This window comes from Cydia strobilella, chromosome 1 (genome assembly GCF_947568885.1).
Source record: "Cydia strobilella chromosome 1, ilCydStro3.1, whole genome shotgun sequence".
Taxonomy (NCBI): Eukaryota; Metazoa; Arthropoda; class Insecta; order Lepidoptera; family Tortricidae; genus Cydia; species Cydia strobilella.
Window position 1 is genome coordinate 9,229,064 of NC_086041.1, and position 23,926 is coordinate 9,252,989.

Below are 23,926 nucleotides of genomic sequence, written 5' to 3' on the forward strand. Positions count from 1 at the left end.
TTCTGATTATTTAATAAAGTTTACGAATTTACAGATAAACATGATTATGTTTTTCATTCATGCGTCACGCTCTTAACAATGTCTTAAAACTAAAAATGGAAAAATAAAAGCTTTTATAAAAAAAAGATAAACCGACTTCAAAAAGGATGAAATAAAATATTATCCTTTTTAGGGTTCCGTGTTTAAGTATATGCGTTACCAACTGATATGTTTGAAGTCGGTGCCAAGCCAAGTACTCCAAGTAGTAACAATACCAGTCAAAAATAATCAGTTTTATGTCTATAAATCCCATTACAACTGTACAAATGTTATACACGTGAAAACAATTATGTCTGCCTCTTTGATACCTTTTCATGGCTAAACAACTGAACCGCTTTAGCTGAAATTTTGCATGAAGGTTCCTTGAATTGTTTTATATTTTGAAATGTAGTCCTCTGGATAAGCGACAGAAAATAACTCAGTCCCAATCCCACACTTGCGTGCTATGACTGTTTAAGAATTAGTAAGAAATGCTTTTTAAAAAAATACGACGACAAAACGTATTAGATTTACACTAACGTGCCGACAAGTATGGTACGAACGCCAAGAAGGTTCAACCGTGTGTTCTGTTCTGAGGTGTACAGGAAGTTCGTTTATTGTCGTCGTGTAACGCTGCGCCTTACATAGGCGAACACTCGCGAACACGAAGCGAAGCGACGCGGCACGGCGCGGCCGGCCCAATTCGTTCGCGTTCGCAACGAGATCGCCCACGTAGGACACTTCTATATAGGTATCAAAGGATTAATTAAGGCGCCATGCCGCGCCGCTTCGCATTCGCGTGTTGTTCGCCTACGTAGTACGCTGCATTAGGTAATCCAACGTACATACTTATATAGCCGCATCTTTAGCGAATTGCACCAAAATCCCTATGAATATATGGTTTAAAATTTGGCTTGGCACCGACTTCAAACATATCAGTTGGTAACGCATATACTTAAACACGGAACCCTAAAAAGGATAATATTTTATTTCATCCTTTTTGAAGTCGGTTTATCTTTTTTTTATAAAAGCTTTTATTAAAGTTGGTTTTGCGCAGTCGAACAAGTCGATACTACTAAATTGTTTATTATAAAGTTTTAGAATACGATATATGGGCGAATTTTGAGCATAGTTGGTATGAACTCTGGGTAGACTAAACAGGCAGCGCTCGGAATTACGAGTTCTAATAGATGGAATGGAATAGATCTCCGACAGCAAAGAAGGACTGTCAATGCGACCTGAGAGTATATCATATAGTGCAGTGATGTCTATTAATACTCTTCTATTCTGGAGACTCAAAAAGCGGTGACGAATACATCTGGACTCGTAGTCGGTATCCCATTGCCTAATACGGAAGCCTAGGTGGCGCAAGAAGGAGCGCTGAATTTTTTCTATTTTTTCTTTATGAATTATATACTGGGGAGACCAGACGCAGCTAGCGTATTCAAGGACGCTTCGGACATAGGCATAGTATACTACTTTGATGCACCCGACATCCTCAAATTCACCACAGACGCGAAACACGAACCCCAGGTTCTTATAGGCACGGTTCACAATATCGTCTCTATTAAGTCCAAAGCGGTAGGCCATAACGATATAGGTCGCGTTATGATTCTCTTTGTTCTGTAAAGTATTCTTCCTGTAATAACCCAACTCTGAACTAGCCTTTAGAGTTGTGATTAGGTTTCAATCGGAAATCGGCTGCGATATCATCATCATATCATGAACACAATGACCGGATATAATAATATATGTATAGGCCGCCGCCGATCCTAGCGCGAAGGCTGATTTCGTTGGGTCACGTCGAGTATTGACCTACTAGACCAAAACATTATTATAAGCGAAAGTATGTACAGTTACAGTTGTACACAAGGCTGTCAGTCTCCATACTACGCGATCTGCTTCACTGCAATCACCGCTGACGTATCGTCATTTTAGTAGCGTCAGCCCTAATGTGGCACGCCAGGCGACACTATATATCCTGTGTATGTGTGTAGGCTTTAGTATGTACAGTCACCATCAGATATATAGGAACGGCCAAGGTGCTCAAAAATATCTTAACACCTTGACAATAGAGATGTGTTCAGATATTTGTGAGCTCCTCGGCCGCTCCGATATATCCGATGGCGACTGTACATAGTTGGTAAAAAGCAAAAAGCAGGATGATTGGCCAAAGGAACTGTTGTTTTAGTGTAAGGGTGTCAGATAGGTATATATATAAAACACGTTGCCAGTCTTGAAGTTACTAGTCTCTGGTGATATACAATTTTCTTTGCGATTTTACCTCCGAACTGTGGTTAATACCATAACGGTAACTATAAATAAAATCAAGCTCTTGTATTAGTTATTCTAGTGAACTACGATGTTAGGTAAGGTACACAGAGGTCTGAAACAGTGCAACAGTGTCATTGCAAATGCCATGCAAAGTTAGCTTTGGTCCGACTCTACGCAGGTATAATAGGCCCAGTCTATGACTTAAGGTATAAATGGCATAATAAATGCAGTGGATGAAGTACTAATATATACCTACTCGTTAGCACTTGCTCTACAACAACAGCCTTTTGAAGTAAGCTATTTAACACCGACTGGGATTTTCTAAAGGCAAAGTTAGCGAAGCGTGTTAATTTTCCTTGTCTACTTAAGCTTTAATTTTACTATTCAATAGTTTTCCTTCGTAGCGAATTGAACTATACCTACCTGCCTCTCTTACCTACCTACCGAATAAGTACTTAATTTTCTAAAAACCATATTTTGATAAATACTAGTCTCCGACCAAAGATTCGGTTTCGGCCAAAAAATCATGTTTCGGCCGTAGTTTCGGTTTCAGGCAAAAAACGGCCGAACCTTTCGGCCGGGCCGGGCCGAAACTTACTAATTGGTACTTCGTACTATCAAACTAAACTATGTGACAAAGACCAAAAGTTGGGGAACAAGTAGGACAACAATATTAATATACTGATTTATGTATACAGATATTAATTGGTTTATTAGAAAACACAATGCCTCTTATGAGGGCGCTACTGGACGGTCGACGCAGTCTTAATATGTGTATAAAATCGGTTTTATGACATTTTTTCAACGATTTTAACAGGGTTACAAAAGTTTCGGTTTCGGCCGAAACTAGAGCCAAAGCCGAACCTTCGATTTCGGTTTCGGCAAAAAACATGTTTCGGTTGGACACTAATAAATACCAAACTCGACTAACTACTTAGCACTTGACCTTTTTGGGTGCCTTATCGATCCTGTTCATATTATTTTCTTATAACCAAATTTCAATTACATTCGAAGGCAAAAATATCGATCCAGACAAATGGCTCAACAATATGTGAACACGACTTTATTGTCTAATGTGTAAGAGAGCTCACATATTTTTGAAACTGGGAATGTATATACAAAGATAGATATAACTCCGTAATAGATGGATACAGTCTAAGGAAAAAACGTGCCTCGAAAATCAAGAAAATTTGATTCTCGTTCAGAGGGCGCTACTAGCTTTGGCCTAGTGTCGTATAGATGGCGTTGACGGTTTCGTTTGTTATTTAACAATTTTAACGCATATCAGTGAAAGAACATGGGTCAAAATCATAAAAATAATTAATGCAAATAAAAAAAATCATTTATCCATATTTAAATACATTTTATCGTATTTTTATAAATCTTCATTTTTAGTTTTAAAGTGTGTCGACAGATGGCAGTGAATTTACTGGGGTTACAAAATTTACTATGACAGTACCGCTCTAGTATAAGTTACTCTATGGTATATATATATTTATGCCCTTGACTGTACCTACCGAGCTACCTTATAAAGTTACCGCGATCTAAATGCACAAAAGTGAGCCCAGCTGATTGTGCACGTAATTAAGTAAAAGCTCCACGCTGTGCTCTATTATTATTAAATAATTAGTCAGCGAGGTAACCTATGATCTGTATGAAGTTTAATATGACAAAGTTCTAAAGTAGATTCTTAACATTTTCGTATTCCAGCCGTACCTTCCTACAAGACTGATTTAGTCGTTGTTAAGCAAATTAGAGCTTTAATTAGATAGTTTTACGGCTCCTTTTAAATACATTACCTAATCCTTAATGGGAAGATCTAAATATAACCGGAAATGCGCACGCTCATATAAATCTTTCACATGTGTCGATCTCACACCAAAAATATACGAACAGAAGAATTCCATTCAAATCTGTAAGAAGACAATCAATCGTATTTGAAACGCTTACGGGAGACCATAGATTTTCATAATGCAATGAGTTGTCCAATCCAAAAAAGTATGTAAATAGAATGAGATCATTGTCTGTCCATTCGTATGGTAATATTAGCCTTCACATTTTGGCGCTAAACGCAAGTCTCTTTTTGGTTATACAAGTTTTAAATTTGTTTCAAACGTTTTGAACGAATGGTAAGGTTTCACGTCGCTTTGTCTGACTTTGATTTAGGATACCTAGTAAGTGAACGGGCAAACCTACACTGCCTCGTGAGAATAATTGAAATTAAAGGAACCTAGGAATACATGTCATTATTGTAATAAAAATATTTAATCCTTTTTTTACTAATCCAATTCTTTGACCAAATTCTTTTTTATGATAAGCAATATAACTCGATTGTACAAATACCAACTTCGTATTGAGATGAACGATCTTGTTTCCAACCTGACCCTCGGTTTTCAAGTACATATTTGCCAACTAAAAACAAAATTGCGCCGAGTGACGATTATGAAATAAGATTCATTGGAATTCTGAAGGAAAAGCTCTGTCTATCTATTCACTTATACTTTATACGCAAAACGTACTCATCAAAACTATAATTTGATCTCGAGATTCATCACGACAAAGGGCAATTGGAGGTCTATTCGGACTGGATCTCCTGTAGATATGAGCTTAGACAGCGTTGTTAAATAGCTATGTTTGTGAAATAGGCGCCTGGGCAACCCAATTTCAAAATGTCAACAACATATTTTATTACTTTTATTCAGTCATTAAAAGTAATGATCTGTCCATTAGATACGTTCAACATCCCTAGTTTATATAAGTAGATATTTATGTACTTAGTAGGTTTCCAGGTACGAACCATTATGTCAAAACATATGTATATCTAATTAAAGTATCTAATGAATAGAATTCTAAACAATGTTGGGTTCGACTGCACCTAACAATACACATTCCTGTAAACAAATGAAGCTATATTATTAAAGCGATACCTTGACATAAACCATAAACATAATTAAATCCGACATAAGTACATTTATTATTTATTTCCTTCCCCGTTGACCTCATTAGGAAGATTTAATTAGACGCTGTTCGGTGCCATTGTTATTGCAATTTTGTATCCTAAAAAGGTACGTATCGACTTTATTTAATGCATTTAACAAGTATAACATTTGAGACAGTTGATAGTGTTAATGCGTTAGTTAGTTATAGTAATTAACAATGAGCCGCTAAGTAGGTGTAGCGTATTTGGGGCATTTTGCCTTTTAATATTCATTATCGTTACATAACGAGGCGCGCCGCCGCCGGCGCGCGCGCGGCTTTCACTCCATCCGCGATTAATTACGAAGACGATTGTGTACGCGCAGCGCTTCTATTTACTCAACTGCTTCGCCCGCCGAAAGATAAAGAAACAACCAAAGTGCCTACGTTTCACACCAGTATCTTATCGCGAACACTCTATTGATCGCTCGCCATACACCGCGCTCGCCTCGCCTTAAACGGACGACAGAACCAGCCTTATTGTTCAATTTAACTTTAAAACGCTATTGTGGCCGCGATGTTACCGGTGAAGTCATAATGTGCGCCGTATAAAAATAGAACCGTGCGTTTACAGGAAAATAGTGTCAATAACAAAAGTGTTGCGGTTTGTAATCGAGCGGAAATGTCGGCCAAATCGCCTACATTAAGTTTGAAGTCGCGGGAAATCATCGGTGTGGATCAGTTCAGTCAGCGCCGCGAAGTGTTCGACAAACACGACACCGTGTTTCTCCCGCTGCCGTCGCCCACCAACCTGGCGCCCTCTTACGTCGAAGTCGAGCCTATAGTCACGTCCAACCACGGAAAAACTACCACCAATTTCAAACGTAACAGCCCTGGATATTCAAGCATGAGGGAATCGCGAACGGACAACTCGGAAGTTTTTGAATTCCGAACACGTAAATATTCCGACAATTTCACTTCGGAGTCGAACCAAGATGGCGATGTGGATTACAGGCGGAGCATGACTGAGCGAACTCGGCGATTATCCAAGTTACGACGAGACTTCTTAACTTCCAACTTACACGAGCCCAACAACGACGGCACATTCACGCGCGCCGGCACCCGCGCCTCCATGCCGGTAAGAAGCGGCTCTATAAACTACAAGATAGAGAGTCCCAATTTGTACAAATTTCCATTTGCGGAGCGTATCGCAACTCCGCCTCCAGTGCGCAAAGTTACCGTGGACTTAGGTCCGTCAGAAGTCGATAGCGGAAAGGAGAACCAAGATCCTGAGTTTAGATCCAAAATCGTTAGCTTGCCAGATACTGATGCTTTGAAGAAACTAGACCATCAAAAGATGTTCGAGGAACTTGTAAAAAGATATTCCCCACAACGCAAGCCGGTCGACTGGAAGATACCTCCCACCAAACCCAGGATAGTAGATTCAGTTCCTAAACTAACCACACCCAGCATGGCGAGCCAAGAGAGCTCGGATAGTAAGAAACAAATAGATGATAAGACAGTCAAACCAGAAGATGAAGATGTTTTCGACAAGAAGCCTGAAACTGAAGTAAGTTTAGTTATTGAAGAGAAAGAAGTAGAACCAAAGGATGCCCGTAATGGGCCCGAGATTTTTATACAAGAAGCAGATGATAACAAAGAAAGAGAGTCTAAAATATCTCTGACAGAGCTAGCTGAGAAGAACGATCAAGTACCAGAATTATCGGCAATCACTCGACAGATTAGCAAGGAATCGGCTAAAAGGCCACCGTTAGACAAAATAGTTGATTTAACGATCCCCGATTTGCTAGAGAAGATGAATGTGGAAGGTGAGGACTTAGAGCACAAGAAAGACCAGAAAAAGGTGAAACGGAAGAGAAGTTTTCTGGATAAACTACTCGGGCGTAACAAAAAAGATAAAGTTATAGTTGGTAATGATAAATAATAATAATAATATAGTCGCTGCGTTGCACCTACTACACCTGCCAAAGACTATCAAGAGTATCAAGGTTGATTGGTGATAAAAAAATTACGTCAAAGTTTACATATAAGAATATTTTATACATATTGAAGCGGTAGTATTTTCGATAAATTATTTTTATTATAATTAAGTTCAGACTTCCTCTACTCGGCTCTTTATCTTAATGCAATGGCTAGGTTATCAATAGTTGATAAAAAGTAAGTGCCATGTGACACTCCCTATCTGCCAAATTCTTAGTAATGGTTATAAAGTGTGGGGTTTTAAGGCTGGGCACGCTAGCGTTGAACTCGGTTACGTTAAGTCGGTGATTACCTTTTTCTTGTTACTAAGCCAACTTTTTTGACAATTTACAAAACTATTGTTTTTGCGATTATGAAATACTGTGTGCACGGTAAAATCCGGCCATGTACTTATATAAAAAAGTGGCGATTAAAAATCAATAAAATGAAAAAAGAATATCCTGATCGTATTTGTAATAATATTGACTTTGCGCTGACCATGACCTCGACTGCTGGAAGATTCGACATGTGGGGATGAATATTTTACACAATACCTATGCGTGATACAATCCATTAAAATTGTTTATAAGTATGTGTCATATATTCGTAAATTATAAAATTACTCATCCAGTCTTATTTAAGTCATTGGGCATAACTGTATATCTGTATAAAATAACGATAAGTAAGAACATAGAACTCGCCAAATACCTATGTCAACGTCCTTCCTGTTAATTAGTTCAATTTGTATTTATTTTGTATTATTATATTTCGCAGATTTTGGATTTTACTTAAAATTTTCTGCTATGATATTTTGTAAACCAATGTGTTTAAACTTAATTTGGAATAAATAATACATGAATTTAACAGAAATATATTTTATTTAGTACATTGATAAAATAATTAAAATATACAATTTTTCTAAGTATCACATGTTTCATTTTGAGTGAGTGTCTAATTTTCTCACCTCCTGTTCTAGCGAGAAGAGGTGGTCATCATCGACATCAGGTGCTAATTGCCGCATGGCTGCCGCTAGCTTGTACACATACTCCTTATTAGGCCCACTGGGCCCTTCACTAACAACTACTTGTTTTGCTATTTCTTCTATGGGTGCTGGACCTTAAAAAAGAAATCTGTCAATAATTGTAATTTTTTGTGACAATTTTGTTACTCTAAATTTAACCTTATGATCTTTATTATACAGCACATTTTTAAATGAGTTTATGGTGCGGTATTAATGTGGGCGTGGTAAATAGAAGTCGGTTTGTTAAGGCAATATTGCATCAACACATATTTAGACACATGTACACAACTATGCTGATATCATAAAAGATAACAACACCTCTTTAGTAGCAAACTTCTTGTAGCATGTTTTAACAAACATAGGCAAATTATGTGTAGACATGTTATTTCCTACTTTATTTAAGTACAGTATTTGGGAATAAATAAACAAGTATCCAAATTCAATGGCATTTTTTGTATGGATCCAATGAAATTTCACCTGATTTGAACGTCATTGTTATGGAGAATAAGTTCATAATGTCTAAATTAATGATTCTAAATTATATGTTGACAGGCGACAACCAAAACTCACTTATTACCACCACAAGTTCATAGCCATAGTGAACCATATTAGTACCATAATAAGGTTCATTTTTGTTTAATACTTTTTTGTAACTAGTAAGATTTGGTTGTCACCTGACGATGTAAACATGTATTGTTTTTCACTTTCATTTGCCATAATAAGGAAGGAGATGCAATATGACTAAGTATTCAAACATTGGCATTATCCGCATTATTTTGAATAAAAAAAGCTACATTGGTTAATAAGGTAACAAACAACATTAAAAATAGGCTAATTGTGAAACCCCCTTTTTACATGACTACCCAAAAAAAGTTGTTTTCCCAAGTTGTAAAAAATAGTAAACATTTAAGTTTTTCAAAAACAATAATAAAATAGTATGGTAAATTATTATGATCATACCTGCAAAAGATTCATTATCCTCTGTAGCAATGTACAATGTTAAGTCAAAAAGTTCAGATGTCTCATCTTTTGGATGGAATGTGACAGTTTTCTTACTATAGCCATTCTTTTCTCTGAAGTCTAAATACTTGGTCACTGTATCTATATCTTCCGGTTTAATTTTGTAAGCCACACCCCATACTGAACTGTTGGGTTCATCATTGGCTATTAAAGTTACCACTCTCCCCGGCTGCAATGGTATTTAATTAGGTATTACTATAAAGGTATTAGGTAAAATGACCATGACCACTCTGTCAAGAGTGAAACAAAAAAGAAGAAGATACCAGTACCTTCTAAAATTTTTAGAGTAAAGAAACTAACTGGTTTCCATTCCACAATCATATATGATCCATGATTTAACATAAAGAAAGCTAAAAGATATAATAAAACTTAGTGTTATGATGTCACTGTCGTCATTTCTATTACAATAAAATACTTAAGGATTCTATAGCATGTCTAAGCCACATTGAAATTTATTACTACAGTAACCTCATTACATTAAGTTTCACCAATGTGCATACTACAGAAAGTATACAAAAAGTTGGAAAAGTTTATTTATTTATTTTATTTAAACAGTAAAAAATTGTACAAAAGGCGAACTTAATGCCAGAAGGCATTCTCTACCAGTTAACCCTTGGGCCAAACAGATAACAAGAAGTAATAGGTGCAAGAAATATATACAAATAACGAAAAATTTCATATTAAATATAAGTTCTCGGAAATTTCAGGAAAGTTTCACAGGAAACCAAGGAAACTTTTATTGTGAAGTTTTCGAATTTTTTCATGTAGATATTTCGCAATTTAGGAAACTTTCCGATGGCACATCATGACATCAGTATGCATAACCATACCTCAAGTGGGCGATAGGTTAAATTTAAAATGACTTCTTAATTCTGAAAGATTTGAAGGGATGCTGATTTGCTGAATAATGTCACTACTCTCGTCACATTTTGTTGTGGTGAATGACCAAAACTATAAAAAATTCTGCATGTCAAGATACCAAATAATTGGAATATAAATATAGTTATAAAAATAGATATTTGTAATGTAACATCTATATATGCGGAAGACTTACCTTCCCCGGGACGCCCCTATGATCGATACTGTGCTGGTAAAATCTCCTTAGGTATCCTTTAATATAACCTACAAGTTTTACTTCATAAGGAAATTCAACCTTCCATATTAAGGACCCGTAGCCAAACACCCACATCATAATCATATACTAATAATTTTTTCTTCTAACTTTTATGTTTCATCGTTCCATCAAACTTTTATTTAAATTTGTTTATCTAGATTAGTATGATTACTATTTTATAACCCAAAATCCAAAATTGACTTTTGATTGATTTTGACAACTTGATGACAGTTGACAGTCCAGTGACTATGTTTTTTTTTTGTTTATGTGGACAGGCTAAAGCTCTAAGCCATACTGCCTTCCAGTGACAATGAGCAAGGAAGGTACGCTCATTAGTTCTTATCCACGTATTTTGATATGATACGCTATGATTTATTTTCGATGTTGAAATAATGTAAAAGATCTATAGCCCGCTCCAGACTACGCGAATGATTAACGAACTAGACTCCACACTCGCGTTCGGGGCGTGTGGGGGACGCTTGAATCTGCCCGCACGCTAAACTCGATTTAAAGACCATGGCCTAAAGTTGTAAATCCAACAACGCTTGAAAAAAGCGCTACCGCCATCGTGTGAATACACATCAAATACACATCATTGTGCCGGACCAAAAGCTGACCTCCAACCAACCTCCAACTCCATATATTAAAAATACCTACCGTACCTACTAGCGTTTTTTTTTAAGCATGCTGTTGTCAAATAATGACGCTAAATCAAAATGGGGATCAAATAAACACAAACCTAATTTCAAATTAAATTTTATTACTACAGTCATGGACATCACTGAACTGTGGTAGAAAATAAAAACACCTTAATGATAATTCACCCTTTTAAAAGTGATATGACCAAAATATGTCTAACACAGGCGATGAACATTGCAGCTGGAATCAGAATGATATCTTTCACCCGTCACGGTGCTTTTATGATGTTCCCAAAAGCTGTGAGAAGCCTGTTAGAAAACCCAATAGACCCACAAGAGCAGTCGTCATTGAGAAAGAGACGTTTATCAGCAATCTTGGCCCACTGAAATCAAAGAAAAGGGTCAGGGATACTACAAGTAAGTTGACTTCAAAAGAGTTAATTTTACAAAAGTATTTCGAAGATGCAGGAGTTAACACAAGTATCATTACACCTTCAAAGATCGACAACCAATCCAATACCATCATTCAGCGAAGGGAGGATACAAACCGTCATAAATGCCACGGACTACACTTTCAAAACGATTCCAATGTACAGAAGAATAAATCATTTACTTTGGATAAAGCTAGTTCTATAGTCGCCCAAACAGTCAATAACGGTACACAATATTACGGCAGTGTTAAAAAAACAGATAGTATAAAGCTTTACATCCCTCGAGCAACTGAGACACAGACTAGTAGTATCGCTCGCAATGATGTGGGGATGCAGGTAAACGTACATCAAAAGAATCATACCCCGAAACCTGATTTTGTTTGTAATAATCAATTACTGCGGTACAGCTGCAAACCCTGTAAAAGATGGTCGGTGTCTCAAAATCCTATCATGGGCCCCGATTTTTAAACTTATCTACCACCTGAGTACCTAGGCGATCTAGGTATCTACTCCCTCTGTCTGAGCAGTAGGTACCTACCGAACGCAGTCAGGCGGACCAGCCAATGGAATCGTGAGATGTTGTGACCTCAAGATACCTATGCGTGATCAGAGAGTGCACAATTAAATTGTTTGGCCGGGCGTCTATTTCACCATGCTGACAATTGGTACCCGGTACTGACAATACATTTCCGGGTCGAGAAGCAAGGACTACTGTCAGTACAACATGACTGATCTAATAAGTAAACATTGACGCTATGTACAGTATGTACCTTCGCTACTTACCTTTGTTACCAACCCAAAAATGTAGGTATAAGCAGTTATCAATTGTCAAGTTAATCAAATTGGCGACTGATCGTTTGGCTCGATTGTTTTCGATAAGCGGTGGCAAATTGGGAAAAGGTGGGTATTCATTTATTAATCATAAAAGTTATATATTAGCTTTGCACCCCTGCAGACTCTTTTACACAGTTAATAAATATGATTTTTCTTTATCTAAGCGCTTATTAAAATCGCTTGCTTATATGCTCTGGTATAACAATAGAAAGTTTAAAAAACTTTTAAATGCCCGCCATTTTGCAAGTGTAATTGGCGATTTTGGTTTTGCGCTAATGAATTTGCTGAACGCCAACACTGACAACATTTGTATGAACAAATAGTAAGTTAGTAGGTATGTAATTTAAAAGCCGCCTTGCGATAATACAAATTGAATGTTAGTTTTAAGGGCCTATTACACCAACCACAATAAGCGGACTGATGAACGTCACTCAGCAGTGAACTATGAAACTTACATACGTGGAACCGACCCTTATTCTGTTTCTTTATAAAGAGAGATAATAATGTCATCGTCATTTCAAAAGTTTCGATGATAATAATGTTTTTTAACTCTCAAGTAATTTCTAAGAATTAAATGTATTCGGTTATACATTACTTTATTTTATTTACTAGCGACCCGCTCCGGCTTAAAACAGTTCGAACGGGTTAACAAATTATAAAACCTTCCTCAAGTAGCACTCTTATTGATATACTCTACATTCGCGTTCGCGGCTTCGCGCCGCGATTCGCGCACGAGTGTGGAGGGCCCTTCATGGTAGGCAAAGAGAGAATATAACCACTGGCACTGAACTAAACGACCTAGGGACTGTTGAGTTTTTGTTGTTTCTTTTAGTTATTGTGTTAAGTCCGTGTTTCGTACGTGGGTTTTGCGTTTACGTAAGTGAAATGGAACCTGTGCCAGGTCCCTCTCACAGGAAAGAGAATGTTCCTCTTTCCCCACTCAAGAAACGTCCTAGAAGTCACACGTCCTTTTTTACAGCTGTTCTTAGTTAGGTAGGTAATATTCTATGGGTTTTTGCGGGTAGTGTTTTACTGATTGATTATAGTGACAACCCGACACGTGATAGGCGATAAATGCATATAAGACATATAAAACCTAGAATGATTTTTATCAAATTTAAGTATTTAATAGCAAAATAATTTTTTTAATACAGTTGCTCAAAAAGTGCTACTTTTCGTTTCTGTTTAGCGTGCGGAAAGTTGGTTTTCGCGAACTATTGCTTTTTACTTTTCCAATTTTTTTAAATTTATACTTGTTCCAATTCATGACTACTTATTGATGAGTGTTTATATTAGTTTCCTTTAAACGTCGTAATCAACATAAAAACCTACTGTTAATGTAAGAATACGAAAAATATGCATATTTCATATTTTATTACTTACCTCTTCATCATTATAAGTATTATTAACACGTTTATTTTTTAATGTTGAAAAACCGTTATTAATAAGTTGTCTGAATGGAACGGAACGCCTGTCAAAGAAGAGGCGTATTACTGCAAGAATGTTTTAAGTTTCCAAAGGCAACATTCGATATTGTTTTTATAAATATACGATACACAAATAATCGTAAATAACGATATTTAGGTAATAATAGTACAATATTTTAATATTTACAATTGTTTCTGTCTTATAGAACATGCATTTGAAAAAAAAAACTTTCATTGAAGTGGGTTCAATAATAATAACAAAATCTATTCTAGTTGAATAAAAGCTAGAAAAACACCTCTTCATAATGTCAATGTCAATGATGATGTCACAGAATTAATAATATAAAAAGGGCTGAAGCCATAATTTTAAAAAAAGAAGAAGAAGAAAAAGTTTCGAATTCCATTCCTTAATACTTGTTGCTTTTCTTATTTTTTCGCAACTGTATTAAAAAACGTCGTTCGATACACGTGCGGATATGTCATTCTTCACTCGTCCCGAGTCTTGCCACTCGCCTACGGCTCGTGGCAAGATATCTCGGTACTCGTGAAGTAATAACATACTTTCCGCACTAGTATCGAAATGTACTATTTTATTACTTTCTATAGGTTAGTTACACCTGGAACGTCACAATGACAATGACGTGTGACACTATGACATTCGGCCATCTTTGGTAGGTTTTTTTGCTCAGAATAATGACTAAAGCATAGAAGTCGGGCAAAAATGCTTCGCAAATATGTATACCCGTACTTTACTTCCTTACGAATTAGATAATGTGCCGAAAAGAGATGCATATATGCTTGTTATTTCTCATTTACGTACGGTGTCATAAGTTTGATAATTTGCTAGGGATGTAACTGTGTCGATTTTTTATATCGATAGATTATGCATAAGTTTATGTGCCGTGTAAAAGAATAATCACGAAATTGGCAAATTGATAATAGTCTGGCTAATGAAAGTTGAACCTGAAAAAACGCGGCAATTTCAAGAAATCTGTAGCAGGCGGCTCGTTGAAATGAAATGAAATGCGTGGAATACAAGGATTGCATAACTTTTATACTTTTTATAATTTTCATATTCTAAAAATCATTAAAAAGTATAAAAATTATGCAATCCTTGGAATCAAAGAGCCGCCTGATATGAGGATTAATGCATGTACCTAATATAGCTTTTATCTCATTTGCAGTCTACCACTCAGAACCGTCTAACTATACCTCTCGTTTTTTTATCATTAGAAAGAAGGCGAGCGATCTTAACGTGTCGTTTTATCGAAAAACACTTTGAAAGTAAGTCACAACAAATATAATATACGATCATTTACATACTTTTGCTTTCATAAGTAAAATATTGCTATATTTATAAAAAAACTTGTCAATAAAAAGACACGTGGAAATGGTTTACCGTTTTTTCTAATGTTAAAAGACTAAGTATAGTTTCTAGTCACGTACAGTCAGCTGCAGAGAAAAGGCACCCCCCTGCATACAAAGTTCTGTAAATTAGTATGGACGTGGGGTACCTTTTCTCTGCAGCTGACTGTACCAAATAGGAAATGAAAAAAAAACATACGTGTAATATTTTTTATTTATTTAATAATAGGGAATATTACGCGAAACTCGGCGTAGGTGGCGCCACTATCACGATCTGAGGGTCTATCGCAAAACAAGAAAATCGAACTTTCGTTATCTAACATCTCTGTCACTCTTGCGTATTCGAGCGATAAAGAGGCAGCTAGATAACGAAATTTCGGATTCGAGTTTTCCGGTAGGTCCCCTGAAAACTTGTCAAAAACCTGTTAAAGGTACAGTATGAATAAGTTACTCTACGGTGCACTAAAAAAGCTAGTGCTGCACTCTGGTGGCAGAACATTGCAGTAATATCCCCTATTCCTCGTCCTTTGGAAATCTGAAATAAAAAGTTGAGTTTTGTGACCAACAATATTAATAAAAGGAACATTCATCAATGATCATTAACGTCTTTTTTATTAGGGGTCCGTACCCAAAGGGTAAAAACGGGACCCTATTACTAATACTTCGCTGTCCGTCTGTCTGTCACCAGGCTGTATCTCATGAACCGTGATAGCTAGACAGTTGAAATTTACACAGATGATGTATTTCTGTTGCCGCTATAACAACAAATACTAAGAAGTACGGTCCCCTTGGTGCGCGCGTCCGACCCGCACTTGACCGGTTTTTAGTATTAAACTATAGTCTGGCAAACACAATCTGTCAGTAAGTAAGAACAAAGAAAACTATAGGTACAGTCGAAGGCAAAAATATCGATCCAGACAAATGGCTTAAAAATATGTGAACACGATTTTATTGTCTGAGCGTACACATATTTTTGAGACTTTGGGAATGTATATATATTTATGCCCTTGACTGTACTCATCAATTAAAATGAGACAGTCCTGGGCCAAACTATAAGAAAGCTGTAAATGTCGATAGGTTATTGATCTGAGGTCGCTACATCACTATGCCAAAAATATAACCTATCATACTTAGCAGAAAAGTTCGAAAATATATGCAAAAATCTATATAGACTTGAATGCAAGTAATAATTACATAAACAACATATCGATTTCTATGTTTAGGGTCAGGTCCTATAAATTAATTTCTTCAAAATTGAACAAAACTCACCGATTAAAGGTTATCGGTTCGTGCGTATTTTCTTTTCTTCATGTATGCGATTTACAGCCCTCGATCACACAAGACATTATCACAAAGGGAACTTCAAACCATTATAAAAAAAAACTCAGCACGTTTTCCAACAATCTTTCAGGAATAGCAAAAATATAATTAAAATAAACCAAGATGACCGCTGAAACATCCCGAAATATTTCAACTAAAATAATACGACTATGTCAAGTTGTTACAGTTGTCACCTACCTGTGAAATAATGAACATATATTTTATTTGGCTGGATTATATTATAGAACCACATAGGACCATTTGACATTTCCCTCAGTTTATCTTATGACAATACTGGAAAAAACGAAAGAACTTGCGGATTGTTGTCTCACTCACTCATAGACAAAAAGTAATAACGTGTTGTGAATACGATATCTTTTACCAAGCTTTTATTTTTGCCCGGCTTCTTTGCTTTAGTCATTATTCTGAGTTTTTTTGGAAATTTTGGAATCTAATGGTAGCGTCGAGTTTACATACGCACGAAATGTTGAATATTAGATTTCTTAAAAAATATATTATTTTCTAACATTATGAAACGTTGCATTTGTAGTGCCTGTTAAAACATTTATGTTAGTTTAAAAATAACTTTATTCGAATAAACCGTTTAGGAGATATAAGCAAAGTTAGTCGCAAAACGGCCTGTCGTAATGTTCCTTTTATGGAGAAACTATAAGTCACAGGGAAAATGTCAAACGTTAGGAATGTTGTACATAAAATGTAGATTCATATATATTCTCTTCATAATTTTTTGTTCAACCGTTAAGAAGATATAATACTCTAGAAAGTAAGTTTACGGCCAAAAATAGCGACTAGCGCCTTATTTATTTATTTAATCTTTATTGCACAAAAGAAAATACAAATGTACAAAAGGCGGACTTAGCATTCTCTACCAGTCAACCTTCGGGCAAAGCAGATAACTTGTAAAAGGTACAAAAAACTAAAGGTACTTGAAGGGTATAAAAAATAAACAATTGTGTATACATGCCACATTATGAAAATCTTTATTCTTATACCAGTCCACTACATCTGCATACAAAATAAGTGCTTTCATCTTGTTTTGTACCTAAAAAAAAGAAATACATAATATATAAAACCAATTCATGTTCAATCACATATTCTACATTAATGTTAGTGAGTAGGCATATTAATAATGGTGTCAGTCAAAGGTTTAAATACATATATAGCAATAATTTGAACAGTAAAAATTATTGTGAAATGCATTTTGGTTCTAGTTTAAAAGAGGCTCAGACCCACTACAGTAAATGTAACACATTATTTCCATGTAAACTACTCTAGTGTTAAAATTAAAATTACATTAAAATAAACTTATAACAGAGGCTGTAAGATTAGTTGAGCATCACATAGAAACAATACACTACAGCAGGAGATCCCAACCAGTGGGGCATGCCTCATGCCTCTCCTGGGGATTGTAGTGAGACAAAGAGTGCAAGAAATGTCTTGCCAGTAAAGAAAACCCACAGGTTTTACCACGGCAAAAGTTAAATTGAGGCTAATGGCATGAAAATACTGTTTTTAACCTAGGGAGGCTCAACACCAGGAGGTTGGGAATCCTTGCACTACAGAGAGAACACTGCAGTGGGACTTGAGCTCCATAAAAGAGAAGCTCACATGTTCTGTTGAGCCGGGCTAGCGGGAGGAGGCTGGGCTTCTAAATTCTTAATCAGCTGTGCAAGCCAATGCTTCGTAGAGTTGTCTTCCTGAAGGCACGCTGTGAATGTAGCATCCCGCAGCTGATCCGGAAGACATTGTCTTAGTGCCTCCCTGGCCCTCGGGTTGTCTGACAGACGGAGGTAACAGCGAACCACATGCTTCAATAACCTCGCAGAAGGATCCTTTGCTAAAGACAGCACCATCTTCCCGAGTATCATGGCTACATGTGAAAACCTATCATAGGTTTGACAAATGTAGCACAAACCACTGTCATCTAGCAAAATCTTTTGGAGTATGAATGTTGCAACTGTTTTAGAAAGTTCAGACCCATTTTCCATAATACGCAAGCACAGAGGAATTATTTCTGTGGTCAGCAGAAATGTTATAACTTCCTGTTCATCTGTCTTGACCAATGCTCCAATTACTCCAAGACTCGTTAAGCGCAAGTATTCAAAGGGTCTAGTTTTGGAAACCGTGTGGAGAAAGGGGTACAGGAATAATGGAACATGGGCTTGAAGGAATGCAGACCTCGTCTCAGGATGAGAGGCTACACACTGCATCAAGGCTAAAGCGTTGCATACACGGTTGCTTTGATGCGCGGTAAGCGTCGGAGGAATCATTGCCACATAGATGTTCGTAATCTCTTGCAACAGCGCGGCTATGGTGCCAAAGCTGTGCCATAGCATGGGTGCCAAGTCGGGCACCACTTCCCGCTTTTTACTCAATTCCAGGAGAGCATTCTCCCTCGTCTCTGGATTACACAGCTCCAGGATCCAAGTGTAGATCTTCTCGCGGTCCACCACGGCTTGCATGTTGGCCGGGCTTTGCTGGGCGCTCATGTTATTCATTGCTGCAGCTCAATGGATGATTGTTAAAATACTATATACTTGGCACTGGCTTATAATAGAATCTTAAGTATAGATCAAAACTCATTGTCCACTAAAACAAAACAGTTTCTAATTCATATCACAAATTATCAAAAATACTAAGGCTTGTCTTGACAAACGTCAAAGTAAAAGGGTAGACATTTTTATTTTTTCGCATCACCTCGGAATCATTAAAAATAGATATGACATAGATTTAGAATGATACCCACAGAAAATTATTTATTTAAACGGTTTTTTTTGCCCTTTGCTTATTATGAAATAAATTAGATATCTAATAATTACAAGTTACGGTGAAGTAATTCTATCCAAAAAACCGTAAATAGCATCACTACACATCACTACCTCGCCTGACTCGCCTCGCAGCTGTCATCGTTCTGTCAGATTTGTGTGCATCAATCGTGCATATCGTTGATCCTTTTAGGACAGGATATTTTTTATTTTCAGTAGTTAATTACGTTAACAAACATTCATTTATTTATTGTATTTATATTTAAAAAAAAATCCTTCACTATGGATCTAATGTTTTAAAGACTATGCTATGTAAATGTAAGAAGTGTAAAGAACTCGGTCAGCTGTATTGGTACGCGTTAAATTAGGTAATAATTTAATAATATTTTTTCTTATAATATAAGGTAATATTTTTTCTTAATAATAAACTTAAGTGGGCATTTTTAGGTCAGTTTGAGACCAGGGTAGGGACATCTATTTTATAGCTATCCATATAATTGTTTACGTATTCCCCCAGACTCCAATAATAGGCTGACGCCATAGCTATTTCGGACGTATAAAATAAACAGCGCTTTAGTGTACCTACTTGAACAGTCATGTTAACATTAACTGGTTGGGAACTAGGCAGGACATCTATATAATGTTACAGATGTGCTTTATATTAATAATCTATTATGAGACACAGATCATCAGAGCATACACATATACATGTCCACTATGACAAGAAGTTTCTTGTTAAAACAGCTTGGTTGGCAACGCAGCCATAACATGTTTTGTAGTTTCAAGATGTATGCTAGTTCTAAGGTGTTGGACCAACTACAAAATCGAAAACAACAAACAGTTATTGCATAGAAAACTGTGATACATACATACATGGGACAATGGGATTGTTTTTCTTTACAATTTGTGTGGGATACACAAATTGTAAAAAGTTGGAAAAGTTGTTTAGTATTATGGATTGTTGGATTTTGTTGTTGATACATGCTTTATCAATTGATATTGTATTGTACCTTATTATAGTCATTAAAAGAGTGTTATATCTTGCAGAATCATGGAGGTATCCCACTCCCTTACCCTGAATGAAACGGCACTGCAGCAGCTGCCTGATGACAAGAAGCCACATTTCATCTTTGAATGGCTTCGATTCCTTGACAAAGTCCTTGTGGCAGCTCATAAGGTACACTTCTTACTACAATTTTTTTTTTGGGCTCATTTTCTCTCTTCTTAGCATTCATCATTTGTCTGCTGCTGGTTAATGTGGCTCTTTCATTCTAATTAGATGCAGCAGTGTCATATTACAATTGGATTTAGATTGTCATGTTGTTTGTTTTATTTATTATTTTTCTCTTTAACCAAGTAACAATGTTTAATCCTTTCATTTTCCAGTCTGACATCAAGAGCTGTCAACAAAAGCTGGTAGCACAACTAGTGAATCTCCTCCGAGAAAACCTGGGTTCCCCGGCTCGACGGCTGCTTGCTCGCTGTCTGGCCACACTTTTCTCTGTTGGAGACACCTTCTTACTGTTTGATACTGTCAACAAATGCAATGATATCATTAAAGTTAAAGATGACTCACCTTCTTACTTGCCAACAAGACTGTTAGTAACATAATATTTTATGATGTTATTTCCTAGTTGCATGATTGAGAGTAAAAAAAAAAACTGGATATCAATTAGTCTCTGAATTGAGAAATTCACGTTGAGAGCTATACAGAAAAGGAATACATATACCTATACCTATATCTCTCAACTTCAATACTTCTTATTTTGTTCAGGAGATTTTTATATCTGGTTGAGATTCATACGAAAAACCCTAGTTTTCCACCACCACACGAATCAAGCATCAACATCAATCAAAATCATAAGTAATCAATCAAAATCATAAGTAATTAATTTTAATGGATATGCAACCAATTAATCAGTGTAGTAATGCTCAATTGAAGAACAGATATTAGTTTTTATAAATAATTATTTTTAACTTGTTTATTTGTATGAACAAATGTGTAGAAACTTCAAGTGATCAAAACATTTATTTCAGAGCTGCAATATGCTGCTTAGGTGGGATGTATGAGAAGCTCGGCCGAATGATGGGGCGTTCGTACGAGGAAACAGTGACAACCTTAGTCAGGTCACTGAAGAGCGCCGAGTCGCAGACAAGACTGGAAATAATGAACACATTGGAAAAGGTAAACCTGACAACCTGTAGCATAATTTCGTATGAGATTTGTGTACAAGTAATCTGTTCATATTGTTTTACAGCATGTTTTAAAATATTCATTAGTATAAAATTACTATCTTTTTAAAATTGTAAATTAAATTAGGTATCAATTATTAAGTGAGTTACGTTGAGCTACCCAGTTTTATCAGGAAGACAAACTAGTGTAAATGTTGTTTTTCCTGTACACCGTCTGTAACATTAAACGGTACATTGCAATTAGAATTAATTACGATAACTCGCGCGCTGTAAATGTGTCATGGCTAAGTCTGCTTCACTTTTTGTTATCTCTGTACATGTCAGTACTGAATTTATTTCTAGTCAATTGTTGTATTTAATTTATTTAAATGACTGCTATTCACAGTTAAATTTATATTAACAAACAAATACATACATATTATATACACATAAGTAAATTTAAACACCACAATAAATACCTACAACTTCATTCCTAAAACACTTTCCCACAAAATTTAACTGTGTGTCAACAAATACATAAGTATCGTCAGCTTTTATTACGAAGTGATTGAAGACAGGTCGTGCGTCGGTAAACCCATAATAAGTCGTGTCCCTTTGTCGTTAAACGTGCGGATGACGTGTGTTTTATTTGTGTCTGTCACAGTATTGCACCACAATCATATACATCAATACTTTGTACACAAATCGACACGAAGAACATAGAACAACAAATTTTATTCGGGGCATTATGGCCTAGTACTATATGTTTACTTCAGGGAAATATTAAATACTAGCTTTTGCCCGCGACTTCGTCTGCGTGGACTTAGTAACAGCAGCTAAAGTAGCACCTGGAAAAATTCTCATAGCAATAATTCAATTTGAGCATATTATGCACACAAATTAGCAGGCACTGCATTAATAATCTCAATTCCACCCCGCTTTTTACTTTCATAAGGGATGATTTTTGGGATAAAAACTATGTCCTTCTCAGGGACTCAACCTATCTCTATGCCAAATTTCATCTAAATCGATTCAGCGGTTTAAGCGTGAAGAGGGAACACACAGACAGACAGACTTTCGCATTTATAATTGTTAGTGGGTAATCTAAGAGATGACGACGCGCTGCGCACCCGCCGAAGGTAGTCGAATATAATTGTCAATGTGATCGGCCGGTGTTTAATTTGTCTCCGTTTTCGGCTCCCTTTTTCGAGAATTAACAATAATATTAAGTATGGATTTTAAGCGTGTTATATAATATTTAAATTCGAGGGTGGCAACGCTCGGCTCGTAGCACCGTTGTATGGCAGGTCTCTACTAGTACTGAAGTCAATAAGAGTCTTAATAGATGATTTTACTTCTACTAAAGCATAATGCGGCCTACACACGTTATAAAGACGAATTATACGAATGAAAAGCATATTGCGATAACGGTATATTGTTTGTCAGATTTGTGTCGGCATGGGCCTAGCCGCGCCCGGGGCCTTGCGCGAGGTGTCCCGAGCCGCGCGCGCAGCGTTGCTGTCAGACCGCGCGCCCGCCGTCCGCGCTGCGGCGGCAAATGCACTACGACATATGCTGCCACTCATGAAGCTGACTGCAGCAGACTTAGATGCCATAGCCGCGGCTTGCTTGAGGGCTGCGCAGCCGACTGACTACACGTTGAGGTAATTTAAACCCTGTTCTTCCAACTTCCTGTGCAGCTAATTTAGACTGAAACCGTAAGAAACTAATCGCGGTGCGTTCTAAGCCTTAGTGATTAATTTTGTTTATTAACATTTCTTTTTACTTTCAGATGTGCGGTATCAGAGCTACTGGGCGCTCTAATAGCGGCGACGCAAGCAGGCGAAACGTCTAATTTGAACAGCAAGCTCAAAGTGGGTGCACAAGCGGGTACGTTTTTTACCTTTTAATATTATTCTCCATCTGCATGCTTATTATGGTCGCGTTAATCGCACTTGACGTGACATGACATAGTACAGTAACAGTATATGTCACTTTCTGACACTGCTTATTAGTAGGCGATAAGCGCTATATCGTGTCATGTCATGGACAATAAGTGCGATCATAATACGCCTGTTGAAAGGAACTCGTTTTTTACTCCGTATTATGACTATCTTTATATGACTTGCTAGATAATCCTAAAGTGAATTTGCTGTCACTTCTCACAAGACCTTATTAATTTTCAGTGCAACAGAGCAAAAAGGACCTACCGAAGAACGTGGTATCGTTAGACGAAGCGCTGAACCTCCTGATGGGTGCTTTCTTAAGGGGCGGCACCTCTTTCCTGAAGGGCGAGCTTATCAAGTCAGGCTCAGGTGTTAGCCGGGAGGTCCGCGTCTGCGTTACTCATGTAGGCATAATTTAAAGTATTGAGTATTAAGTAAAGGCAACAAAAAAAAAAAGAATAAGCAATAAATATACATACGACCTATAAAGAAGTGTAAATAATTGTATCCGCAGGAGAAGTAGATGACCCTGTACGGACGCGAAATGCGTTAATTTAAGCGTTAAGCGGTAATGTTTGATTAGTTGGATGTGGCTGTCGTACAGTGCTATCAAATTTGTGGGCACAACATTTAGCATTACTTTTCGCGTCTTAGTATATTCCTT

General features: G+C 36.7%; 4 protein-coding genes across 4 annotated transcripts in view; 2 read left to right on the forward strand and 2 right to left on the reverse strand.

The window, feature by feature from the left end:
• Positions 1–5,554: 5,554 nt before the first annotated feature.
• LOC134740459 (uncharacterized) lies at positions 5,555–7,525 on the forward strand. Its single transcript, XM_063672906.1, has one exon. The coding sequence runs from the start codon at positions 5,891–5,893 to the stop codon at positions 7,151–7,153; it is 1,263 nt and encodes a 420-aa protein (XP_063528976.1). The 5' UTR covers positions 5,555–5,890; the 3' UTR covers positions 7,154–7,525.
• A 522-nt stretch (positions 7,526–8,047) lies between these two features.
• On the reverse strand, positions 8,048–10,553 carry LOC134740468 (putative glutathione-specific gamma-glutamylcyclotransferase 2). The gene is made up of 3 exons (XM_063672919.1): positions 10,284–10,553; positions 9,170–9,398; positions 8,048–8,304 (listed from the first exon to the last, which is right to left on the reverse strand). The coding sequence occupies exons 1-3, from the start codon at positions 10,425–10,427 to the stop codon at positions 8,123–8,125; spliced, it is 555 nt and encodes a 184-aa protein (XP_063528989.1). The 5' UTR covers positions 10,428–10,553; the 3' UTR covers positions 8,048–8,122.
• A 6,783-nt stretch (positions 10,554–17,336) lies between these two features.
• LOC134740488 (CCR4-NOT transcription complex subunit 9) lies at positions 17,337–19,064 on the reverse strand. The gene is made up of 2 exons (XM_063672983.1): positions 17,988–19,064; positions 17,337–17,421 (listed from the first exon to the last, which is right to left on the reverse strand). Exons 1-2 carry the CDS (start codon positions 18,875–18,877, stop codon positions 17,406–17,408), a joined length of 906 nt encoding a protein of 301 aa, XP_063529053.1. The 5' UTR covers positions 18,878–19,064; the 3' UTR covers positions 17,337–17,405.
• A 249-nt stretch (positions 19,065–19,313) lies between these two features.
• The window catches only part of LOC134740494 (HEAT repeat-containing protein 5B), a 31,335-nt gene continuing 26,722 nt past the window's right edge, over positions 19,314–23,926 (forward strand). The window contains exons 1-7 of the mRNA XM_063672997.1: positions 19,314–19,502; positions 20,177–20,321; positions 20,531–20,742; positions 21,182–21,329; positions 22,763–22,980; positions 23,109–23,206; positions 23,503–23,666. Of these exons, the coding sequence (XP_063529067.1) occupies positions 19,450–19,502; positions 20,177–20,321; positions 20,531–20,742; positions 21,182–21,329; positions 22,763–22,980; positions 23,109–23,206; positions 23,503–23,666 (1,038 nt within the window). The 5' untranslated portion in view covers positions 19,314–19,449. The remainder of the gene's footprint in view (positions 19,503–20,176; positions 20,322–20,530; positions 20,743–21,181; positions 21,330–22,762; positions 22,981–23,108; positions 23,207–23,502; positions 23,667–23,926) is intronic.

Coding starts and splice junctions, on each gene's coding strand:
- LOC134740459 (XM_063672906.1), top strand. CDS start 5,891: ATGTCGGCCAAATCGCCTACATTAAGTTTGAAGTCGCGGGAAATCATC.
- LOC134740468 (XM_063672919.1), bottom strand. CDS start 10,427: ATGATTATGATGTGGGTGTTTGGCTACGGGTCCTTAATATGGAAGGTT. Junction 9,399..10,283: donor ATAGGGGCGTCCCGGGGAAG/GTAAGTCTTCCG, acceptor ATACCATTGCAG/CCGGGGAGAGTGGTAACTTT. Junction 8,305..9,169: donor GGATAATGAATCTTTTGCAG/GTATGATCATAA, acceptor TTCTTTTTTAAG/GTCCAGCACCCATAGAAGAA.
- LOC134740488 (XM_063672983.1), bottom strand. CDS start 18,877: ATGAATAACATGAGCGCCCAGCAAAGCCCGGCCAACATGCAAGCCGTG.